Source organism: Physeter macrocephalus, chromosome 20 (genome assembly GCF_002837175.3).
Source record: "Physeter macrocephalus isolate SW-GA chromosome 20, ASM283717v5, whole genome shotgun sequence".
Lineage (NCBI taxonomy): Eukaryota > Metazoa > Chordata > Mammalia > Artiodactyla > Physeteridae > Physeter > Physeter macrocephalus.
In genome coordinates, this window is record NC_041233.1 from 84,085,358 (window position 1) to 84,110,754 (window position 25,397).

General features: G+C 56.6%; 1 protein-coding gene across 5 annotated transcripts in view; it reads left to right on the forward strand.

The window, feature by feature from the left end:
* The window catches only part of INPP5A (inositol polyphosphate-5-phosphatase A), a 179,839-nt gene that overhangs the window by 85,346 nt on the left and 69,096 nt on the right, over window positions 1–25,397 (forward strand). For all 5 annotated transcript variants that reach the window (XR_008616268.1, XM_007101183.4, XM_028480950.2 and 2 more), the window contains exon 4: window positions 2,524–2,611. Coding sequence is in view for 4 of the 5 variants with exons in the window: in XM_007101183.4 (XP_007101245.1) it covers window positions 2,524–2,611 (88 nt within the window). In the remaining variant the exon portion in view is untranslated. The remainder of the gene's footprint in view (window positions 1–2,523; window positions 2,612–25,397) is intronic.

A 25,397-nucleotide genomic window follows, 5' to 3' on the forward strand; every position in this document is an offset into this window, starting at 1 on the left:
TGTGTGTGTGTGTGTGTGTGTGTGCGCGCGCGCGTGTGCGTGCGCGTGCGCGGGCGGCACCCAGATGTGCAGCAGCGGAGCTCCTGCCCCGCTTCACCCCAGCGTGTAGCAGGTGGCGGCTGGGTCAGGGGGCGGCACCACTGGTGTCCTGGGCCAGGAAACCATGAAGCTGGGTCCCCAGCACGTCGTAGTTCTCTCCACACACAGGGATGAATTTCAGTTATTACCGAGTCAACGTAAAAGGCCCGAGGACAATTCGAGAGTAAAGCGTAGGAGAGCATGTACGAGGGATTTCTTTAAAAAGGTGTAGAAGTGCAGCCCACAAGAGGAAAGACTGACTCATTTGACCATGTTGAAGTTGAAAGCTTTATCAAAAGACACTATAAACAAAGTAAAAGTTTAGCCACACTTGGGAAAAGATATCTGCAACATACTTTACTGACAGAAATCGTCAGTATTTAAATATATAAAGAACTGCAGTAAGTCAGTAAGAAAAGAGCACCTTTGGAGAAGCTGGGCACATCAGCGACAAGCAGACGCAGGTGAGGGGCAGTGCCCGGCAGGCCGTGCGTCCGAGCTCGCGGGATCCCACGGCTCCCGTCCCCTGCCGTCCCCCTGCCGTTGTCGGAGACGTTTTACTCCTGCCTGTGCCCTGCGTCACATATATGTTGTTATTTTTGCTTTAAACGGTCAGTTGCCTCTTGAAAAGGTTAAAAAGTGAGAGAACATGTCACCTGTTTGACTAGTCACCTGCCATTCCCGGGGTGAGTCCTTCTCCGTACAATCAGCTTTCTCTCCGGCACCATTTTCCTTCAGCCTGAGATCTTGAACATTTATCTCAACACAAGTTGCTGCTGATCAATTCTCTCAGCTTTTGTTTATCTGAAAAAAGTCTTTGTCTTTGTTTTTGAAAGATACTTTTGTTGTAAACAGAATTCTAGCTTGTCCATTTTTTTCCTTTCAGTGCTTTAAGGATATTGTTCCATTGTTTTCTGTGTGCCATTATTCCTGAGAAGAATTGGGCTGTTGTTCTCGTCTTAATTTTCTGTATATAGTGTGTCTTTTTTCCCGACTGCTAAGTTTGTCTTTCTAGCTGGTTAGCAGCAACTTGATTGTTTTGCTTTAGTTTGATTTTCTTTGTGTTTATTTTGCTTGGGGTTCTTTGAGCTTTTTCAACCTGTAGGTTTATGACTTTACTGAGATTTGGGAAAAGCTTTTGCATGGTTTCTTCCCTTCTCTTTTTTTCTTGGACTCTGGCTTCCTGATGGTAGACTGTCACACAGGTCTCTATGGCTCTTTCAGTTTTTTTTTTTCAGTCCATTTTTCCTCCTTGTTCCAGTTTGGATAGTTGTGTCTGTTCTTCTTTACATTTTAATCTGCTGTTAGGCCTATTCAGTGAATTTATTTCTGATGCTGTATTTTTCAGCTCTAGAACTTTCATTTGTGTCCATGTTTTCCTTTAAATCTTTCATTACATTTATAATAGCTGTTTCAAGTTTCTTTTCAGCAAACTCCATCATTTTTATCCTTTCTACATCTGTTTCTGTTGCCTTTTTTTGTAGATTATGGGTCATAGTTGTTGCTTCTTCAACATGTCAGTAATTTTGATTCTGCTGCTGTGTGTGTTTCGTGTCTGCGTCTTGCCCCCTAAAGCATGTTGGGGTTCATCCCAGCAGGCAGGTAGGTGCTTGAGGACTAGTTTGATCCTCTCAAGGCTTATCTTCTTCCTTTCCCTCCTCCCTATTCTTTCCTGCCTTCCTCATTGTCACTCCTTAAAGCTGGAGCCCCTCTTCTTCCTGCCCTGAGTTCTGGCTGGTCACCTGGCACCCATGTCCTCCACCCCCTGCCGGGCGCTGGTTGCGGGGGGGTCAGGTACCTCTGTCCATCCGGCGCCATCACAGAACTCGAGGGTGCACGGCAGCTCTGTCCCGGCCATGTCTGTAGAGATGGCGGCGAGGTCGCCTGCTGAAGGCTCTTCTGGTGACAGAGTGTGGCCATGAGGTGTGCAGTCAGGGCTGGAGCCTGTTCAGAAGGGACGTCTGGAGACCCTTCCCTCCTTCTTGCTGCAAAGCCTTGGCCACTTGGTCACGGTCCTCAGCTTCTCTCCCGTGAGGAGCGAATGCGGCGGGACTGCCCAGGCCTGGGGGCGCCTGTGTGGCCTCTGTGAGGACCGGGCGCAAACGGACAGGACGCCCCACAGGCTGTGGACTCGAGCTTTCCTGGCGTGTGGCCCTGGGTGAGTTCCCAGTGTCATCTTCCCGAGGGGCCCCCATCCTGCTCATCTCACGGCCGGCATGGAGTGGCCTGCGCTGAGGGCGCATGGTGGGTCTCAGTTTATGCCACCTTCGCCTCTCTTCCCCCTCCCCCACCTTCCTTCCTCCCCACCACCGCCATTGCTGTGGTTTTCAGGACAATGTAAAGCATGGTTTCCAAGCTGCCATTCCTGTGCTTCATAAGCACTCCTGTGAGAGGGTGAGGTGTCCGTGTGGCTGTGCGTTAAACAGCTCCCTCTTTTCCTTCCAGAGAACTTCTGTCCAGTGACGCGATGAAAGAGTACACCAGGGCGCGGGTCTACCTGGATGAAAACTTCAAGTCCCAGGAGCACTTCACGGTGAGTGCTCTTTCCTTCCGTCGAATAAGCGTTGGACAAGCCAAGCGTCGGCTGGAGCTGCCATCCTCTGATTACATAAAGAGACTCGGTGGGCAGCGCTGTCACGGGCACAGGCGGCCGTGCGTGAATTAGCGTGACAGTGGTCTGGGGGACGGCGGATGCCCGGGGAGGCGGCCCCGGCTGGCGTGGTGGCCATGGGTGTGCCGGGTGCAGGGACAGGCAGGGGCGTCTCGAAGCAGCGAGGTTGGTCGGCTCTGAGTGGCCGTTGCTGGTGTGAGGCTCACCGTCTGGAGGCCCGTGTTTGGGGGGCCCTGAGGCCACCTGTGCTCCTCAGCGTCTTGTGTCACCTCCCCTCCGCGGCCCCTGCTGCAGGTGCAGGTGCTGGGTCCCCTCCTCGACGCATCCCTGGCCCAGGGATCTGGCAGCAGGTGACCGTATGCCCGCTGCCTGGACCGGGGCTTGTGTGCGGGGAGCGGGGGCTGGGATAAGGGGCCTGCATAGAGCGGCCGGGGCAGAGGTGCCACCGCGCTTCCCCTCTGCTTAGAGAGGCTCCTGCCAAGTTCCAGTCCTTAAATTCGGGGCGTCTGATGCCAGTTATGAGGTAGTCACGGACTGCAGATTCGTGTCTCTGCCTTTAGCTGCATCTGCAAGGTCCTGCATCCTGGGGTCTTGACCCTGCCACGCCGCTCGGCGGGGGGACCCTCGCCGCATTCGCAGGGGCCTCACCCCACGGTGACGGGCCCAGCAAGGCCTCGAGGGCGGGGACACAGCCCCCTCCTCTCTCTCCCCTTTCTCCCCGACGGCGCCTTCCCCTCAGCTCATCCCGCAAATAAAAATGCTTTCCCCAAGTGGGACTTATTCAGATGAAAACTGCAGTGTCTGGAGCGAGAACCACACCGTTATCAGCAGGTTAGGTCCACAGCATCAGGAAGAGCTCCCTGCAGGGCAGCAGCCGCGGGAGCTGTGGAGAGAGAAGGACTTGGCGATGGGCGTCGCCCAGTGCCAGGCCGTCAGGTGGTGGCTCTGGAGCCCGGGAGGGCCGGGAGAGGAAAGGGCGTGAACAGGTCGTGGCTGGATCTGTCAGAGTTTGATACAATGTGTAAACCCGCAGATCCAGCCACTGTGACAAGCGTCAGGCGGTCAGCTCCGTCCCCGGGTTGCTGCTGGTGGGTTAGCGGGGCCCCTCCTCACCTCCCCCTCTCAGAGGCCTCGGTTCCTGCTCGGCCAGTAGCGCCGCCATGGCCCACCGTGGCCCTGGTCACCTCTGCCTCGTGGACACCATGCTTGGGCCCTCACAGTCTCCTTTAGGTGGCAAGATGGGTATTTTACAAGTAAAAGGATGAAGAAAAAGACCATCCACACGGGTTCTGAGAAGGTAGGAGTGGCCGAGTTGATATCGAAGGAGCCTTCAGTGCGAGGGCTGTGACGGGGCCGGGGCGCAGGGGGCAGCTCCCCAGGGGGATGTGGCAGCCCGTCGTGTGGGTACCCGAGTCAGAGCTACGTGTGCGGGAAAGCTGGCAGAGTCCCTGACAGCCGGCGTGAGCTCACGGGCCTCCGTGGGACACGGGGCTGGCGGCTGCACGCGCAGCCCCGGGACGTGGACAGGGCACGTGGCACGTGGCATGCTGAGGGGCGAGGCGGGGCTCTCGGCCTCCACTCTCTTCCCTGGGAAGGCGAGTCTTGCTCTGACATTTGTCAGGGCGGGTGCAGCGTGGCCTGTGGTTGGAAGGGGGTCTGTCCCGAGGACTCGGGCATTCCCACCCTGGCGGCCAGAGCACAGGCGGTCTGGGGCCTGGACGAGTCGTGGCCTGTGTGTGCACATGGAACATTCCACACACTGAAATCCGGGCCGAAAACGCAGCTCAGCACGTGTGGGAGATTGAGGTCACACGGAGGAAGTAAGTTAGGAGTAAACAAAAACGGTATCTGGAAGAGTCCCCAATATTTGGAAATAAACAAGAAACTGGTAAATAACCCATGAGTCACAAAGGACATTAGAAATTATTTCCAATTACACGAAAAACAAACTGAAAACCTTCAAAATTTGTGAGATGCACCTAAAGTAGTGCTTAGAGGGAAATTCCTAGCATTAAATGCTTACATTAGAAGTTTCTAGAACGAAGAGCAAATTTAACCAACGCCCGTACAAGAAGGGAAATCATAAAATAAGACAGAAATCAGTGAAATAGAAAATAGAATATTAGAGAAAATCAACGAACTCAAACTGCTTCCTCAGAAAGGCTGACATATCTGATACACCTTTCCCAGTGGGCCAGAGACTGAGGCAGGGGTGGGTGGCCGAGGCAGAGTGGAGGCGTTTGTTTCCCTGGGGCGGAGGCTCCGAGGCCTCCGTGCCCCGCGGGGCTCTGTGTGCGCCTGGGGCTGAGTCGGCAGCGAAGCGTGGGTATCAGCTTGTTAGCGGACAGGGCCTTGGTTCTGGTGCCCAGAAACTGCGGCCTCAGGAAGGCCAGGAGCTCCCACTGTCTCTGTCTGTCTGTCTGTGGAAGTTTTCCATAGTTTTTTGAAATGCTCAGTTTTCTAGTTCTCCGTGGTCTGTTTTGTGCCACCTGTCGTGACATGCTGACGTAAGACCTGCGTCTCTCCTCCAGCCAAATGCTTGGTGGGCTGAGAAAAGGTTTGTGTTGGAGGCGCCTGGGGGCTGAGAGCTCCATTTTGGTCTTCCTCATCCCTGGAGATTGATCTTAAAATGTGATTTCACAATTTGCAGTGGAATACAGAAACCTGCCAAAGAGCATTCCCGCCACTCAGCAGCTTCACTGGAGAAGTAGCCGTCTTGCAAATTGTTGTGTATAAGGATGGTCATCAAAAATTATTTGATAACAAAAGTTGGAAGTAATTTTAAGTACCCAGAATTAGGTGTTTTTACACTGTGGACCAGCCACATGGTGGAGTAATCTGCAACCACTGCAGACACTACAAATGACACGCCCGGAAGATCTTCCTGTCGGGTTGGTGCATTGAGGTACCTGAGGACGATATTACATCCAGTCTGTTCTTCCGCGAGTCGATTGTCACATTTACATCTGAGACCAGGGTGCATCTAACACCCACGGCATCTCTCCATTAGAACCGGCCGCGTTTTCCTCTCTTGGTCTTAAGTACGCTGATGGCACGTTAGTCGGTGACAGGGCCATCCCGCTTGGTTCCAGTCTGGGACAGCACTCAGGGCTGGCACCTCTCTGGGCAGGACTGACCCTGCACGGGACAGCACCGCATCAGACGTGGGGATAAGCCCAGGTCTGAGGCCCTGAGGCTGTGGCTCCAGGTGTCTGCAGGACTGGACAGTGTCTGGGAGTTGAGGATGAAGGTCCAGCCTGCCCAAGGAGGGGTGGGTGCGTCGGCTGGCCCTGCGAGGCTGTGGCCTGGCTTGCCTTCCAGGGTTGCTGTCCTGCCGGCAGTCCCCTCCTGCAACCACAGTCCAGTGCGGGCATGTTTCCCGGGGCGGGGGTGGGGGGGGAATGGCCAGCGGTGCCCCACGCTCCGGGTCTGGACCTCATCCCAGACTCTTCCCCGGGGGAGGCATGTGTTTGTCACCCGTCTCCTGACTGGGACCCTGATGGTTTGTGATAAAATCCTGCTTGGCCCTGGCCCTGCAGCCCCACCCCCGTCATGCCCGTCCATCGCCCCTTCAGTGTGTCGTGCGTGGAACCGCTTTTGCTGGGTCCCCTGGACGTCCTGTTGGAGGGGACCTGGGCAGCGCTGGCCAGGTACACGGCCACCCTCTCGCCCCAGCCTGGTGGCCTCTGGCTGTCAGAGGGAGGAAAATTTAATTTTTACAAGATTAATAGTATTGGAGCAATATTTTTAGCTGAGTGTGGTTCAAATAATAGGCCATTAATTGAAAAAGGAAATTGAAATGAATTTATCATATACATAAATGCTGTCACCGGTATTAATAGGGATCAGAAAATTGCAGCCTGTTCCCAGAAAGAGCTGAACCTGCAGCTGCACCTGGTGATGAGCATACGGTGGGGGGCTCACGGAAACACGAGGGGCTGTGTGTCCTGGGGGTTGCCGTCCTGGGGGCTGTGTCCTGGGGGCCTGCATCCTGGGGGGCTGTGTCCTGGGGGTCGGCGTCCTGGGGGGGCTCTGGGCCAGCAGGGTCTGCGGCCTGGAGGAGCTGTGGTTGGGTGGGCAGCGAGCTGGGGGGCTGTGGCCTTGGGGGCAGTGGCACACCAGGAGCCTGCAGATGCTCATCTTCTCCAGGAGATGGCGGCAAAGCAGCATTTCCCATCCGGAGTAGGAGCTGCTCAAAGGGCAATGTTTAGGCTTCAATAAAATGATGATTATGGTAAATTTTGTCTGCTCCTGAGAACCATCCCGAGCGGCCACTCACTTAAGCATGTGGCTCGTCTGGTCTACTCAGGCCTGAGGAGGCAGAGTGTCCCCCACTGGGCGTCCTGAGGCAGGCCACCCTCCCTCAGGCCCTGCCCGCTGGCCGGGTCCCTGCCCGCCTGCATTTCCTTCGGGAAAGTCGAGTTGGAAGTCTTTTTGTTCAGAGGTGCCACCAGCCTTGCGTGCTGACATCGCCCGTCCTGCTCCCGGGAACTCATTAACCGCCATCGTGGGCCAAGGACCTGGCCGTGGGCGTGGACAGAGCCACAGGTGAGCCGGAGGGGACGGAGGGAGCTCGCAGGCTGCTGCAGCGCCTCGGGCCCCGGGCCCCCCTCGTCTCCGGGCACCGGCCATCTTGGCGTGCTGGGGGCTGGCCTTCTGATTACTGTGTCCTCCTCAAATCCAGAGTCCGGGAGCAGCAGCCCTGTTCCCTGTGCTGCCCGGGGCCTGGGCTTCGGCCAGTGCCGGTGCTCTGAGCGGGGAAGGAGGCGTCCTGGGGCAGAGGGCCAGGATGCAGTGGTGGGTTGGACGTGGATGCCCCTGGGCGCCCCCAGCGTGGGTCCAGAGCCACGGATGCACCAGTGTGAGCTCACGGGGGGTGCCGGCCCGAGGACAGACCTCGAGGCCGTCGGGGTGTACGTGCATTGAAGACCGCGGGTTGGGCGAGTTTCCCCGAGAGGAGAGTGGGAAGACAGAGGCTCAGGGGGGGCATAGTTGGGGAGGTGGGGGCAGGGGCGGGCTGGAGGGCACGCGACAGTGAAGGAGAACCCCCGAGGGAGGGGCTGCCCCCCAGGCACCCGCCCTCCCCGGCCCCGCCCCCTGCCCAAGGCTGCCGGAGCGGACGTGGGCTTCTGGACGGGGCGCCCAGCAGAGGAAGGGTGGGGCTGTGCAGTCAGCGCGCCGGACGGCCTTCGCCCAAGCGTCTTCCGTGGTGAGGTGGTAAACACCCTGGGTCTCCTGGCCGACATCGACGTCCGACATCCGCCAGTGATTTTGTGCTTGCCTGAAAGAGGCAAGGTGGCCCCGTTTTAATCCCCCGGTGAGACTTCAGACGCGGGTCCTGTTCCCGCCATGCCCGGTGCGCTCACGGAAGGTGACCGTCTCCAGGGTCGTGTTCACTGCAAGCAGGAGTGCCCCGAAGAGGGCACTCCGGTGAGCCCCTCGCGGGGTGCCTTGAGGTGTGACTGCGGGGGACCCGCAAGGCCTGACCCACGCGCTCCCTGTTCGCACGGCGGCTCCCGAGTCCCTCCCAGGCACCACGTGATGGGATGAGCCCGGTTACTGTTGGGGCGCCGCGCGCGGGGTGAGGCCAGGGGCCACGTCCCACTCAGCTGGCTGATCCTCGCCTGCGCCTGTAGGACGTTTGCAGACACAGAGGAGAGGGGACCTCCCTGCCTGGCGGTCCAGTGGTTAAGACTCTGCGCTTCCAGCGCAGGGGGTGCGGGTTCGATCCCTGGTCGGGGAACTAGATCCCGCATGTTTGGCAGCCAAAAACCGAAAGGTGAAACAGAAGCGATATTGTAACACATTCGACAAAGACTTGAAAAGTGGTCCACGCGAAAAAAAATCTGAAAAAGAAATGCCTTTAAAAAGAAAAATGCAGGAGACCAAGAGAAGGGGGCACGGCTGTCGCTCAGCCGTCCCTCCTGGACCGCGGTGGTGCCGTGTTCCGCAGGCCCGCGTCCCGAGGAAGGTGGCTGCCACCCCCACGCACCCCCCGTCCTGCTCTTTCCCTCCTCCGTCCCCTGCAGGTACTGCAGGCCCTTTGCACCAGCCCTGCCCTCCCTGGGTGCCCTGCCTTCGCAGGCCGGCTGCGCCAGCAGAGATCAGAAGTGCTAGCCTTCCTCCTCCTGGGCCTCTCCCTTCCCTCCTCCCTCCAAGGCTCCTCCTTTCACACGCACATCCTGCGCCTTCCCAGGGCCTGGCTCCCCGCGTCTGTCACGCGTGCTCGTGACAGAGGCGTCAGCAGTGGCTGCGTGAGCACCCCCCTGTACATCACTGGGTTTCACCATGGAGTCCGGTGGAAGAGCGTTAACAGTCGGGCACGTGATGTGAGTCTGTGACTTTGTCAGAAAAGTGATTCGTACAAGAACGCTTGGAAGAAACCTTCTCAGTTGCAAGGATGGGCCCCAAGGTGGGTTGGGACTTTCCTCAGAGGAAGGAGAGTGGGCTGTTTATCAGTGTCAATTCAGGGCTTCTCAGGGCTGGTGAAGGCTCCAAGCAGGCACAGCCAGTGGCCACTCACGTGCCCCCCTCACCTGGGGAGCCCGCATCCTCCCTCCTCACCTGGTCACCTGTGATGAAGAAGAGGAGGAGAATGGGGTAGGCGCCTCGCTCCTGAGGCAGGACACGCAGCCTGGCCCGGAGACCCCAACGTGCAGTACCAGAGGGGCCACCTGAGGGCTGGGGCTGACGGAAGTCCCTGGGGAGCCCCCCGGTACGGAGGGTTGGTGCTCCGAGCACGTGAGGTGCAGGCGCAGGCCCTTGCTTGGTTTTCTCCCCGAAGCACCTGCTGGTGGAGCAGCTGGCGGCCACGGGCATCAGCTCCAGCCTGCTGGGCAGGACCCCCAGAGCCTCCCGACCCGGCCTGCTCGGGCGACGGGGCGGCGAGCCTGGAGGGCGTCGCCCCCTCAGAGGGCAGGTGGCCCCCACCGTCTCTGCGGCGGCGCGGGCATGGCTGCCCCGTGCCGTGGCCTCACCCCTCCCCTCCCCTCCCCTCCCGCGGTGGCACCGCGTCAGCCCCGCGCGCGTCCGTGGCGAGAGGGGCCTTTCTGGCGGCGCCTTCGCGAGTCCCCCTCGTCCGGTGTCAGCCTGCGGGACCTGAGCCGCGCGGCCATATGTCCAGTGGACGTGACGCCCGGGGAGCGCGGGCCGGAGGCTGGCGGAGGGCTCCTCCTGCTGGCGCCGGGCCGGTGTCGTGGGCCCAGGGGGAGCCATGCGGTCGGGGCAGCCACGCGGGTGTCCGCGGGCTGGGAGAGTGCCCAGCGCGGGCGCCCAGGACGGCTTTGGTGACCGTGGTTCCGACTTCCCCTCAAAGCTCGGAAAGTGGGGTTGCGTCTGGGCAGACGGGTCAGCGGCCGGCCCCTGTGTCCCCAGGGCACCGGGAAGGCCGGCGGGGGGAGGGGCTCCGGGGCTGCGCCTGGAAGATGGAGGCCCCGCGCCGCCCAGGGTCCCAGGCTCGCCCTCCTCCGCTTCCCACCGCCGGCCTCCACCCTCCTCCGCGGTTAACTTGGCCCCTGGAAGGAGGTGCACGGGTGGGCTTCATTTCCTGTGGGGTGAGAGCGCGGCCAGACCAGAAACCCACTGACACAAATTCAAGGCTCACAAAGGTTTCCCGGGACCGTGGCCTCGCTGGTCGGGGGAGGGGGGTGAAGTCAAAGTTGGGAGAAGCGACCCTTTCAGGCCCCTCCAGGAAGCACCTCTCCACCCCTGGCCTAAAGCTGCACTTTGCAAACCCACCTGGGTCCCCAGGCCAAGAGGGCGCAGTGGCCTGACGGCATCTCTCCCTCCGCGTCAGACCAGGAGGCCCAGGGGCAGGCCCTGGCGCCTGGGGTGGGCGTGGGGGTCTGTGTGTGCCCCGAGGAGGTCCTCGCCCTGGAGGGTCCCTCCGCGTTCCCACTCACTCCACTGTCCATGCTGGTGGCTCCTGGGCCCGGGACCCCTTGAAGGCAGGTCACCCACAAAGCAGTTCCCTCTTCTTCCTTCTCCTCCCTGTTTTGGGGGCTCCTTCCCCTCCTCACCGGGGGAGCACAAGTCTGGAGGGTCCGCGCTGGCCTTGGTGGTCTCTTTCTGCAGGAGGGTCTGGGCCTGCCTTCCAGCCGTGGTGGCAGCTGCTCTTTTCCGTCGTGTCCCAGGGCCCTCCCCCCGCCCCTCGGTGGCCCAGTGCCTGTGCAGGGGGCAGGCCGGAAGCCACGCTCCTTCCGAGGAGACGCCCTCCCAGACCCTCCTGGCTCCTTGCTCCGAGACCTGCCCCTTCCCTGTCTCTGCTCTCCTGGATAAGATTTTAGGGGAAATTTATAGAAAAGTAATGGAGCTTACTGATGTTCTCTGATCCAGGGAAGGGGAGGAGGGCAAATGCATCCTGATGAGGGAACCGACCTGCTTTAGGGGGCCCCCTCCGGCCCCACCCCGTCTCCCAGCCTCTCTCCCTGACTGTGGGTCCAGACAGGCCTGATAAAGTGAGGGAAGCAAGATTGGTTTTCCGAGGGCACCGGGCCCTCCATGCTCAGCTAAATCACGGCTGTCGGCCTCGGGGGTGGGGGACGGCTGCTCCCGCTGCGGCCCCTGCAGCCCCGTGGGACGTGGTGATGTGCGGCCGGGCAGCGGCAGGGGCTGCAGGGAAGGTGAAACTGTCATATTGATCTTTTTAGCACTAAAATATGAGCCACTTTACTCTGCTCCCCGCTGCTGTGATGTGAAAAATAATAACTCGGATCCAAATTAAAAATATTGATCTCTGGAAGGTGCTGAAAGTAAATAAACACCTTCCGAAGTTTTCGGGTCAGCCGAGAGACGGCACTCAGCAATAAATGTGTCCGCATGCCAGAGTCCAGGGTTCTTGATCTGTTTTTTCTTTAAATTGATTTTTCATTATTTACTTCCTAAAAGTGTTGGAATTTGGTCCTCAACTGTTAAATCCCAGTGTTTGGGCAAATTATTTCTTTGGGGCTTATGAGGTGCGCCTAATCCACTTGTTCATTGATTGATTGATTTTTGACTCAATAAGCTTGCAGCCTCTGCCTTATTTAGGGCTTCCGTCATAATTTTTTATGCATTTAGGCTCGACTTTTTTATTTCCCTCTAACGGATGAGCTGGCGTTGGGCTATCAAGCGGGGAGGACAGTTGCCGGGCTAGTTTGATCTGGCTGTGCGTTCCTCGGAGCTGGGTGTGTCCTGGCTGAGGGCCAGCGGTGGGGCAGAGGCCTCTGGGACTCTGAAAACCCACTCGCCCACCGGGGTGTGACCCCGGGGGTCCGAGAGCCGTCTGCAACCACGCGGCTTGAGTCTTGGATGCGGTGATTTTCCGGGAGCCCAGGAGACGCCGGGCCGGGTGCTTCCGGAGGCTCTCCCCTCCAGAGGCCCCGAAAGCTTGGGCGTATCGGGTCGCCGCACAGTCTGGGTCTGCGGGCCTGGCAGGAAGGAGGGAGGGCTGGAGACTGGGGGCCACTCGGGAAGGACAGAGGAAGTGCTGTCATGTGGTTAACGGCTGATAAGCAGTCAAACTTTAAATGATTTAACTGAAAAAGGATATTTCCATTACAAGCTGACTCCACGCTCCCTGGGCGTGAAGAGTGGATGCCCTTTCTGTTCAGCCTGGGAAACACTGATGTGTGCTCCTCTGTGCTAGGCCTGATTCTCAGCTCTCAAGGGAACCCCCAGGTCAGTAGTGAAGGGAGATCCCAGGAGGATAACCATGTAATAGGCGAGAGAGCAGTCATGCAGCTGGTTAAGTTTCTGAGAGAGAGTCTCCAAGCAGGTGAGATTGATGTGGAAACATACTGAGATGAGGTTTGGAGAGTGTGTGAATGACTTATGATAAATGTATATTAAAAAACTCAGTGAACAAGAAAAGAAGGCAGTAACGAACTCCAGGGAAAACAAAGAGCTGTTCAAGAGAGGAAAAGCAGTTGTAATGAAATAAGTGGTTCTATTGTGAAGAGCATTTTCAAAGTTATAATGATATAAATACTGATTATTAATTTAAGTAAAAATGTGTTTTTATCTGGAGGATGGGGATGAGGGATAGCATGTGTGTGTATGTGTGTGTGTGTCATGTGAATGAAGGGTGAAGGTGGTGTAAAGGGATTAAATCCTCATCTTCCACAGTGGAAAAATCAGTAGTCAATCTTGAAGACTAGAAAAATCAAGAAGTAGCATTGTAAGCTTTAGAGATATGGAGGGACATGCCAAAGGAAACAATTAAAAGAGAGTAATAGCCTCTGGGGAGTGAAACTTGAAATGGTCAGGGCACTGCTATTTTTCCATTATAAGCTTTGCAGAACTGTGACTTTTTTAGACAAACTTTAAAAAAAAGAAATCGCAGGAAGAGATTCCTTCCCTTATTGGTGACCTCAGAGGAGACGTGCCGAGGAGCAGGTGGAGGTGGTGCTCGGGCGGCCTGGCCTCAGGGAGATGGCACGTGGATTTGTGCGCTGATGCACAGAGGCGGCTGTGGGCAGTGCATGGGGGTAGTTCCGGCCGTTGAACACAAGCTGTCTGAGAGAGATTACAGTGAGGGAGGAGGCTAGCATCCTGGAGATTCCTTGAGCATCAGGCAGAGGAATTTGAGTGGTCGGCAGGGAACCATTGCAGAGTTTTTGGAAAAGAGGTAAGGCCATCAGAGAGGCAGGGAAGGGATGGGCGGGTTGTTTGGAATGTGAAAGGCCTATAGATGTGGCCTTGAAGTTCTTGTTGAAATCAGTACCCAGAGTGCACCAGAAGTAGTGACCCCCTTTGGTTTTATTTTCTTGACTCTGTGCCTTCCTCTCTCTGAGCCTGAGCCATCCAGGGCATGTTCCCTAGTGAACACTGAGGAGAAATTGGCCGAACCCAGGAGGTGAAGACAGTGCAGACTCTGAGTCTCCTGGGATGAGGAAACCAGGGTGTGACCAGTCCTGTAGTACGGCTTACAGCCCCCGTCCCTGCACACACACCCTTTCACTCCAGCCAAACCACACCGCACCTCCAAATGCATATCTCCACCCCTCTGTGCTGTAGTTTTGAAAACACAGTCCAGAGCCAAGGGCAAATTGTTTGAGGCTTGAGATCAACTTTACTGAATTGACTGCATTGAATGTAATGAGGACAATATCTCCTTCAGGGAAAAACAATACAAAATGCAGTGCTTTCATGAATAGTCAGAATGGATTTGCTAATGGAAAAGTATTTTGTTTATGTCTTTAAAATCTAGTCATGTAGTTACAGCTTGTAAGCTGTCAACTTGTAAATGATTTAGGTGGAAAATGAAATTCAGATAACATTACCATTTATAGTAGCACCAAAATGTGAAATATTTAGAATAACTTAGGCCAAAGATAAGCACTACAACATACTGTTGAGAGAAATTACAGAAGAATGGAGAGATATACCATGTTCATGGATTGAAAGACTCAGTATTGTTAAGATGTCATTTCTCCCAAAATCTATGTAAAGATTCAGTGCAGTAACAATCAAAATCAGAGCAGACTCTTTTTTTTTAAATAGAAATTGACAAACTGGTTCTAAAATTTATATGGAAATGTAAGAACCTAGATTAACCAAAACAACTTTGAAAATGAACAAAGATGGAGGAGTTATACTACCTGATTAAGATTTATTATAAATCTACAGTACTCAGGACAGTGTAGTCTTGTAAAACCAGAGAAATCGATCATGGACCAGAATGGAGAATCTAGAAACAGGCCCACCCCACCATTGATTTTTGACGAAGGTATTGGGGCAACTCAGTGTGGGGACGATAATCTTTTCCCAACTGGTGCTGTAACAGATGGCCATGTACAACAACAAAACCTCAATCCTTACTTCAAAACTTATCAAAATTTAACCCAAACAGACTACAGACCTAGTGTAAGAGCTAAAACCATAAAACTTCTACAGGAGTACATAGGAGGAAATCTTAGTGACTTTGGCTTTGGCAAAGAGTCCTTAAATATGACACAAAAAGCGCAAACTACTATTAAAGAAAACACTAAGCTATCATCAAAATGAAAAACACTTGTTCTTCAAAAGATACAAAAAGAGTTCACAGCCAAAGAGAAAATATTTGCAAAATATCTCTGACAAAGGACTTTATCTAGAGTACAACATATAAAGAACTGTTACAAATCAGTACTAACCAGACAACTGAATTTCTGAAAGATCTGAACAGACAGTTCACCGGACGAAGTATAGAAATGGCAAATTAGCATGTGAACATACACTCAACACCATTAGTCATTAGAGCAATGCGATGAAGAGCACATTGTTTGTTAAAGATCACAAATGTTCCACTATTGGCTTAAGTGAAAAGACCGACCACGTCAAGTGCTGGAGAGGGTGAGGAAGAGCCTAACTCTCAGATATCTGCTACAGTGGAAATGTCAGGTCACACAACCACTGGGGAAAACACGTGGGGAGCGTCTTAAGTTAAATATACACCTACTGGGCTTCCCTGGTGGCGCAGTGGTTGAGAGTCCGCCTGCCAATGCAGGGGACACGGATTCGTGCCCCGGTCTGGGAAGACCCCACATGCCGCGGAGCGGCTGGGCCCGTGAGCCATGGCCGCTGAGCCTGCGCGTCCGGAGCCTGTGCTCCGCAAAGGGAGAGGCCACAACAGTGAGAGGCCCTCGTACCGCAAAAAAAAAAAAAAAAAAAAAATACACCTACCATATGACCTAGGCTTTCCACCACTAGGTACCCACCTAAGAGAGACGAAAGCACGTGTCCACACAAGGACTGTACATAAGTGTTTATGGCAACTTTACCCCCAAACTGTGGACGACCCAAACATCCACCAGCAGGTCAGTGGATAGACCAGCTACAGTACCACTCAGCAGTGGAAGGTGAAGAACGGTTGATACAGGAGATGGTACGGATGGATGTCGGGGATTATGCCAAGTGAAAGACGCCAGACGAAACACACATTCTGTGTGACTCCATTTGTATCATCTTGAAAACGAAAACTGACCTACAATGACAGGAAGTAGTTAGTGGTTTCCTCAGACAGGGACTGGAGGGATCCTGGGACCGAGGGACACAGGGAATCCCCCCCGGGCGATGGACGTGCTTGTTACCTTGATTGTGGTGTTGGTTTCACAGGTGTGTAGATATGTCACGCCTCATCTAACTGCAAACTTTAAGTCTCTGCAGTTTTCTATATCCATCGATAACACTGTAAAAAATACTAGTCATGTGGTTAACGGCTGATAAGCAGTCAAACTTTAAATGATTTAACTGAAAAAGGATATTTCCATTACAAGCTGACTCCAGATAAAAGCCATACAGATTGTTCTGATGTCTTATGATTGAGGAAACTTAAACGTTCCCCAAGAAGTAACAGCAGAGTGTGAATAATTTTCAGTTTCACATGTGCCCTATGCAGATGTTATCAGTATAAAATTCACTCTTTAGGTAAAATAAGGCTTTATTGATTTTGAATGTAGCATTGTTCCAACTCAATGAAATAATTAGTGTTGACTTTGGTGCACATTTTCTCCTTACTTTGGGCTGGCGGGCGCTGTCCTTTGGTGTGTAGTTGGCCAGTCCATTTGCACGTGATTTACGTTCCTGTGATGGGGCCTGTGAGACGGGCGGGGGGTCTGCAGGCTGGGTGCGGGGAGGGGCTAGGAAGAAGCTCCTGGGGCGGGGGTTGCAGGAAGTGGCCCACGCGCAGCCGCGTGGTGTGAGGAGCGGTCCCCATCGCGGCCGCGGCTCCCCTGCCCGCCACAGCCCGATCACACATCTGCCCGTGCTTGCCCGCCCCGGTGTCCCCAGGCTGTCCCCCACCTACGTAGCGCTCACTGTGTGCGCAGGGTCACGGCCGTATTGGTGTGATTCCTTGGTGAAGGGGCCCCTGTTCCTTTGCCCAAAGCCCCGCTTGGGGCAGTTTTCCTGATGCAGGCGGTTGTTTGTCCCTGCTTCCGTCCCACCACTGCGGGCCGCTGGCAGGGCCCTTCCCGCGCCCTCGGCCGGCTCTCTGGGTGGGAATCGGGCCGGGCTCTCGGTGGCAGCGGCAGGGCCCGGGTGGCGATCGGTCAGGGGCAGACAGGTGTGATGGAGCGCGTGTCACCCGCCGCCTGGAAACAAATGCAGCTCCTGGAATGTCCTGGTGAACAACTGAAAAATTGTAAAGCTCTTAAGGACTTTCAGGCTTGTTAGCATTTTTTGACAGGAAATCAGTGAAGCAGGGGACAGAAAGAGTGGTCCCGTTGACTCACAGTTCACCTGTTGTCCGTCCATTCAGCCTGAGTGACGCGCCCCCGCCCCCCGGCCCTGAGCTCACCCAGATCACCAGGCCCCCCGTCCTTCTCCCGGGACCCTGCGCCACTGCGCCGGGGCTCCAGCCTCATGCTCCCGGGGGACCCCCAGGGGCCCTCCGAGCAGACGCGTCCTCTGACGCCTGCAGCTGGACAGCAGACTCCGGGAGCTGAGCCCCAGGAGTTTGGCCCATCGGGTTTCAGAGCCCGTTCCCAGAGGAGGGCGGGCACAGGGTCCCGTGAAGGCCTGGTGAGGAGGGGCTGCCTGAGCCCTCCCTGGGGCTCCTGGGGAGGTGGGCATCGGCCAGCCTTCCGTGTGGGCGACGCCTGAGTTCCTGTGACGGGCCGGGGTCCAGGCGGAGCTCGGGGTGGTGTGGGCTGGCCGGGCTCTGCCTTGTAGACCGTCGGCAGCCCTTCGAGGAGAGCGAGGTGCAGGCTCTCCGGGGAAGGACAGCCTGCCGTGGGCCAGCGCCCGGCTCGTGCCCGCTGCGTGCACGGAGCTGCATGCGCCGGCCGGGCGTCAGTCCTCACGCTGGACCGTGAGGGCGGCCAGTGCGGGGCTTCGCTGGCCGGTCTCCGGGTGCCCTGTTGCCTTCATCCCCAGGCCCATGTGTGCGAACGGCACAGCCTGGTGCCCGCCACGCGCAGCCAGCTGGCGGAGGCCCTGCTCCCTGCCCGTGCCTCGTGGTGCCTGTGGCTTGTAACTCAGTGGGGGACGTGGCCATGGGGCTCTGCGTGTCGGCCACATCCTTTCTGGATTTATGTCTGTTAGACTCGCCCGTCCAGACGGTGCTGCTTCCTGTTGGTCCCAGCCCTGTCCCCCGAAAGAGAGGAAATGGCGTCAGGCAAGCCCGGTGCCGGGGTCCCGCCGGGGGGCCGGCTGCCGTCTGCGGTGGTGTGGCGTGGCTCTCAGGGCTGGTGCTGGATCAGGGCCCCCATCGGCGGGGGACTTGTTGGCAGGGGCTCCAGAGCCCCCTGTGCAGCCGGGGGCTGAGCCGTCAACGGGCCGCCCCTCCCGGCCCAGACCTTTCCGAGGTGGTGGCTGGGCGCCAGCGTCCCCGGACCGCGCCACCTCAGGCTGAGTCCCACCAGCTGAGCCGTTCCTGCTCCAGGCCCGTCGGACAAGAGGAAATGAAAAGCGGACGGAGCTCGGAAACCGTATGTGCCTCCCGTGTTCCCCGCAGAATTCCTGGTGTTTTCAGAAAAGGCCGACAGTGTCGAGCCCGTCACCTTCACCTAGAGCCGCCCTCCCGGGTGCCTTGTGTCCCGAGAGCCCCGGACACCACCTCTGAGACTCACACAAATACCTGTCCTGAAAATCAGCGTGTCCCATGGTTTCCCCTTGATTTTGTATCTCTTGCCTTTCAGAAGTCCTGCTTTTTAACTATTACAAGGAAAAGTGGGTTGAGATTCGGGGTTTTCCTCGTTGTATGATTGTGTTCCGGGTTGAAAGGGAGGAATGTCAGCACCCCGACGGCCCCTCCCCGCGTTTGCCTTAAAATCAAATAATCACGTGCCCGACTCTCCTCCGCGTCGTGGTTAATTTTAATGCATCGTTAAAAACTCCTTCCTGTCTAGCTCCTCACCTTTGAACCTGATACTCTGTAGTCGGCATGTTTGTAGTTAGAAGCCAAAGAGGAGAACCACGTGCAGACGTGCTGCTACGATTGCGTGGGTTTTCCGCCACATCCTGCTGGCGGGACGGTGAGGACAGGGAGGTTGTCACGCCGACAGACGGGCAGCAGGCAAGGCCCGTTCAACATGCAGGACGTGGTGGGGAAGTGCCAACCGCAACCTCCCTCCTCTGCAGAAAGCGGAGGGACGTTCAGGCGGCGGAAGGCTGCAAAGCCCCCGTCAGCCCCCTGGAACGGGGACGCCCTGGCCGCTGCGGTGGCTCTCCTGCTCCACCCGGCCACCTCCTGGGGTGGCACAGTGTCCGCGATGGTCTAGGGAGGCCCTGAGAGATGGGCCGCGGGGCGCTTTCACATCTTTCAGACGGAAACTGCTACACTTCTCTCTTCATCTTGATATTAACGTTTGGTTGTCAGCTTTTATTGGTGATTTGAAGGATGAGGCCCAGGGACGGCAGGTGTCCCCTTGGAGCAGCCCCTCCAGTGCCGTGGACACCGTCCCTCGTGTGTGCCCCCCACCCCCGTAAAGTGGCTCAGGTGGAGAAATACCTGTGCAGGAGAATCAGTCAGAGGGTCTGACTTGTACTCGGTGCCCAGTGCTCCAGGTGCTGGGCGGGCAAAGGTGATTTTTTTGTCTGTTTAATTTTCTTTTATTAATCCTCCACTCCCACCCGCCACTCAGGAAAAAAATGGCTGGACGCATCTTTCCAGGCTGGGGCCAGACCAGCCGGGAATGGGCAAGGCTGAGGTTTATATATCAGTTTACGAGAGCCAGTGATGCATGATGTGATTGTGCCTGTCTAACAACGGCTGCTACGGGCCGCAGCAGACGTTACTCCGTGACCTGAATCGGCGGGGCTGCGGCCCGTTTGGGTCAGAGCTGCGCCTTTTAATAAATGTGCACTCTTGTTCCAACCATCGAAATTATTTAAAGGGTTTTCAAAAGAGAGAGAACAAATCAAATCAAATCACAACTGTTGTATCTCATTCCGGAGTTAAGTGTATTTTTTAAAATGTGGGCCTTGTATAGGATCTCCTCCCAGTTTTCATCTATTATCACAATAATTGAGTTTGTAGCTGGAATTAAATTTATCAAATTGTGTTATCCTCTTTAGAAATTGGAGAGGTAGCCTGGCAGGGCGCGGCAGAGTTAATCCGCTTTGCTGAAGCCCCCGGTGGCTCCACGAGGCCCATCCAGGCAGCTCAGACATCTTCCTGTCACCCTGGACACGCTGTAATTTCTCCTCAATCCCTTGTGCAAATAATGACATTTGAATCGAGCATTAACAGGCTTAATTACTTTAAAATTGTCATTTTAATTTACACTGATATAGTATTGATCATACAAGCAGAGATTAAGCTGTTCAGTGGAGCGGATGATGGGGAATTAAACATTAAAGGGCCCTCCGGGGGCTGCGCGCTGCCCGGCGAGAGCGGACGAGGTATGATGCTTCTCGGTAATGAACTGGCAGCATGCGGGGACATGAATCCCGGGCTCCTGGAAAAGTGGAAATAATGGGGTTTGGGAGGCATTTGCAGGTTATTCATTCGCTGCCATGCATCAATTCTCCGGTGATTCATCTGCCTCACCAACATTTATTTATCTAGCAAATTCCGAGCTGTGACCTTTTGGCTGAGCACATCGACCAGAAGTTGGAGTGGAGATCTTTCAGGTGTAACTTTTGTAAGTGTTTGTTATGTTTTCTTATGTCTCGGTCACACCCAACAGACGCCTCCATCTTTCAGACGTACTCGGGATCTGGGCCGCGTGGCGACAGCGGGGGTGGCAGGGCCGGTTTAAGTGTCACTGGTCCCTTTTTAGACGACGTGACTTGAGAGTCTTGCATTTTCACCAAGGAAGTCTCGGCCCTTTGCCTCCTTCCAGTTCGTCTTTAAGTTTTCTTATAGTCAGAGCGACCCCCCGACCGTACAGGTGCTGCTGGTGGAGAGAGCGTGGAAATGAAGCAGAACATCCCCTTTTCAGAAGCAAGCACGTTGACAGACTCCTCCCGGCTCATGCCAGAGCACATCAAATATCTTAACCTCAAACCGTTTCACTCTGTAGAGGTTACGTAATAAAAACTTAACGTGGTTGATTTTATAGCTCAGCAGGGAAAAATGAAAACCTTGATCACTGTCCATGATGGCTTCATTTTAAACAGTGGCCTAGAGATTTAATTAGAGCCTGATCAGGGAGGTGAAGAAATGCTACTCCCTCGCTCAGGAGAAGCGTGGATTTGCACTTGGGAGCGATAGAAGGGCTTATCGTTTCTCTTCAGTGTGACTTAAAAGCCTGTTTTCCATTTTACTCATTCTTGACCAGCTCGCTGATCTTCAGCCCTTAACAGTAGCACTTTTTGTTTGGCTGAGTTCTGTGGCTTTCTGCAAAAACGGCCGCGCTCTGATGCATCACAAGCACTACTCGCTTTTATTGGGCACCTACTGTTTGCCAGGATTGTTCTGAAAGCGCGACCATGATTCCCCCATTTTATAGCTGGGGACTTGGGGACAGAAAGGCCCAGAAACACTAGTGACTGGACCTGGTGGGCAGTCCAGAGGGTCACAGGCACAGCCCCTGCAGCCCTGCCCGAGGCGCAGATAGACGGTAAAGAGAGGGAAAGCGCACGCGTGTTATCTTAACCCTCCGCTTTTAGACCTGCCAGCACATCCTTACAGAGGAGGACGGGGCCTCAGTGACCTGGGCTCATAAACTAGTTGGGACGATTCCCAAGGACACTCCTGGGACAGGTGGCCGTGCTCTGTCGGGCCCTTTTCCTTGACAGCCGTGGGAGAGTGACGGCCAGTCCTCCGTGCTCTCGCCAAGCCCCACCGGAGTGGCGTTGACACGCCCGTCAGCTGGTCAAGGGCAGGGCGCGAGGCAGCCGGCAGGGCGGACTCCAGGAGGGCTCTCCCCTCTGACACGGGACGAGGTGCCACCAGAGGCTCGTTGAGACTCTCCGGGCGTGGGGACGACGGCTCGCAGCGCGGGGGTCTTTGCTGTGAGCCCCAGGGCAGCTGGGCCCCATCACGGCTCTCCCTGCTCTCGGTACGCGTGTTTCCCGAGGTGGCCCCAGCGCCTCCTCGTCGGGGTCGCGGGGTGAGGCTGCCTGTTACACAGTGGCTCGGTGGTTCCCGGTGCACGTAGTGTGGCGCGTGCACACAGCAGGACCTGCCCTCCGTGCCCTCACTGCCCCCAGCACCCGAGGGGCGTCCTCCGTCCCTGCCCAAGCGGCCCCCGCCCTCCCTGCCGTCCCTGCAGCCCCTAAGCCCCCGGGTCCTCGGGCCACCCCTGGCAAATCCCAGGCCCACGGACCTCCTCCCGAGAGTCCCCTCTCCCGCCAAAGCCTGGCGCTGCCCCCAGGCCTCCCGCTCTGTCTTCTGCCCCGGGCCCGGCCCCGGTGCCCCTGTGTCCCCCTCACCACTTCAAGCCCCGTCCCCTTCCCGCCGGCATCCACCCGCGTGTCAGACCCTCCCCCCAATCGTTTGCCGGTGACTCTGTGACCAGTGGACAGGCAGGACGTGTGAGGCCCCGGCCGCTGAGGAGAGGGTGCACCTGGGCCTCGGCCGCCCCACCCCGACCGTGCACGGACTCTGGGCTCACGGCTGGGGGGACTCGGTGTCCCCACCGGCCTCCTAGGAGGTGCCGTCAGGAATGCCCCCCGCATCGGTTTTGCCCCTTGGGCCCGATTGTCGCCATCAGCACACAGGCCAGTGTTCCCCTCTTTGATGGAGGAAAGCTCTCCTGACCTTCTCCTCCCCTAGACTCCCCATCCTGGGGAAACACTGATCCCTCTTACTTCCTGAGGGAAGCGGGCTCTGCGGCGCGAGGGCAGCGCAGGCGAGGAGCGGCTGTCGCGCTGCTTCTGCGTGACCTCGCGACCCCGTCGGCAGGGTCAGTAGGCCCCATTCCTGTCGAGGCCGCGGGGGGCGGCTGTTGTGACTGGCCTCAGAGAGAGGCAAGGGAGGAGGGGCCTTGCTTTCCCGCAGGGGCATCACGCTGCCCGCGTGATGCGAAACGTGGGGCGCGTGGGAGCCCCCGCCTTCCTGCCTTTAGCTGGTCGGCGTGGCTGGCGGTCAGCGAGGGCTCCCGGTGCAGCGGGGGGCGGGGGCGGGCTCCCCGAGGGGGCGACGCGCAGACAGGTGGGGCCTCTCCCGGCTGACCGCCCCTCCCTGCTGTGCCATTGTATCCCCGGGCCGCGGCAGGGGCTCCGGGTGGTGGGGTAGATGCTCACCATCCGACCGGCCTGGTGGTTAACTGAGCGGCCGTGTCCCCATCCAGCGCCGCCCGCTGCGGGTCAGAGCGGCCCGAAAAGGCAGACACGGGGCGCACCTCGCACGCCACCGAGGGGGGCCCAGTAACGGGACTGGGGTCCCCAAATCAGGAAGAGCAGGTGCGGGATGTGAGCTCGGGGCTCTGCTGCAGAGCCGCGCTCTGAACCCCGGGGCTGGTCACCGCCCGCCCCGAAGAGGGGAGGGGAGGGGAGGGAGGTGGGCCGGAGCCAGGGCGCGGCGGCGGCCGCTCGGGTGAACGCGGGCTCCGAAGCCTGAGGACCGGTGCTCGGAGTTGGCGGGGCCCTGACTCCGGGGAAGGACAGGAGGCTGCGCGGCTGGTGCTCCTTCAAGGACACTGTTGTGCGCGGTCTCTCACGGACCTTTGTAGGCAGGTTGGACCAGGCACCCCTACAAAGGAGGCTTTCCTGGTGTGTTTGCCCAGATCGCAAGGCTAGAAACTGCAGGGCTGAAGACGAGATCAGTGAACTGCAGGTGGGCCAGCAGACAATGGTGAGAGGAATCGTGGAAAGACAAAGGGCCGGGTGGGAGGTGTGTGGTCTGACAGACGTGGAGCTGGAGCTGAGGGGAACGCTGAGGGCGTCAGAAGTCGTGTTTGAACAGAGCATGAGTGACAGTTTCTAGCATATGAGAGCCAAACACACAAACTCAGCAATCCCAATGAGCCCCAAGCAGGATACAAAAAAAAAATCTGTGTCCAGACAGATCATAGTAAAGCTGAACAGAACCCTGGACAAAGGGGACTCTTTAAAATCTGCCGTGGGGAGAAGACGGGGTCCCTCCCAGGGACAGCGGTGACGCTGACGGCCACCTTCGCAGCCGAGGCCGCGCCCCAGAGGAAGCCGCCGGCGTAGGAGCCCGTATCCACAGACTACCTTCGGGATGGAAGGTGAACTCGACGTTTTTATTCAAATGAAACCAAAAAGGATTTGTCACCAGCAGACCCCCCAAGGGGCGGTAAATCCTGAAGGACATTCTTCTTGCGGAAGGAGAAGGACCCCAGGTGGAAAGTAGAGGCAGGAGGACCAAGGGCAGTGGGCAGATGTGGGGCGAACGGGGGGGGGGGGGCGGGAAGAGCGCCTGCAGTTGAGACGCGGGGTTGACACCCGCCAGCGCCAGCGCCGGCACCAGCAGGTGGCGGTGTCTGTGGCATCAGCGTCCGCGGGGCTCTGCCATGTTGAGAAAGGGCTGTGAGGCTTGAGCGGCCGGGGTCCCTGCGAGCCGCGCCCTTTGCAGATGCTGCTGTTTCAGCGTTTCTCTGGGCTCAGGACTGGGTTAAATTATTTGAAACAGAAGTAGATGGCGGTTTCCCAATGCAATTGAAGTTGAAAAATCAATTAAACCTTTTTAGTAGCATTTTATATTCCCAGCCTTTTCTGATGGCAGAAGGTAGTTTGTAAACAGCGTGCATCCGTGTTGGCTGACTCTTAAAGTGCATTTTACTTTACTTAATCCTACCTCCATAATGCTCATAGCCTCTTTCTCCAGAACATTTGTAGGAATGAAATTGTAATTGAAAAGCTAATGATTTTTAGAAGACAAAAGATGAGAGTCAGAGCTGTTTTAATAATTATGATGCAAACTCTCTGCATAATTTAATTGGCCTAGAAGTTTATTGATTTACTTTGGTAATCATTTAGACATGGAAGTATGACAACAAATTTCATAATTAAAACTAGTTGCTATTTTAAGTCTGATATTTTTCTTTGCCCATTATCAAAACTTTCCATTTGCAGGTATTATTATTGAAAAGAACATTCATACTGCAACGGAATCTCATTTGGGGGCGAAACACTGAGGTGATGTCAAGTTAAAGGTGGTTTGGGGGTGCTCGCCGAGGGGCTCGGGGTCTGCGGCGTTTCTCACCGTTGCCTTGGAGGCTGATGGGCCCACAGCGTGAATTCTGTCTCGTGGACGGATTTACTTTCCCACCTGCCGCCAGGCGTCAGCTCCTGGAACTTGTCAAGTCGGGCGAAGTCAGTAGCATTTCCCTTTTGAAGGGGAAGGTCCAAGATACTGCCTTGAACAAGAGCGAGCGCTTCTGTGGGGGGAGGAGGGTGTCGGGTCGTGGACGGGGGCGTCTGAGAGCGTCTCCCAGGTGCTGGGCGGGTCCGGGGCCCCCACGAGTCCCTGCCCTCAGGGGCAGCAGCTGCCTGGGCTCCCCGGCCGCGGGATCCTGCCAGAATTTCTAACACATCACCACTGCCCCGAGCTGCGGGATCCGGGCTCGGGGCCCAGCCCCGGGCGCTCAGTGTGCCGGCGGGTCAGGCCCCGCGGCCATGCCCCCTCAAGACCACCCCCAGGACACCTCCTGCCCTTGTCCTCTCCTCTTCCCTGACTCTGCCTGGTCCCCACTGACCCCCTGTTCTCATGACCTCCCTGTGTCCCCATGACCACCCCCATGTCCCCGCTGACCTCCCCATGTCCCTACTGATGTCCCTACTGACCTCCCCGTGTCCTTACTGACCCCCCCATGTCTCCGCTGACCTTCCCATGTCCCTACTGACCTCCCCGTGTCTAATGACCCCCCACATGTCCCTACTGACCTTCCCATGT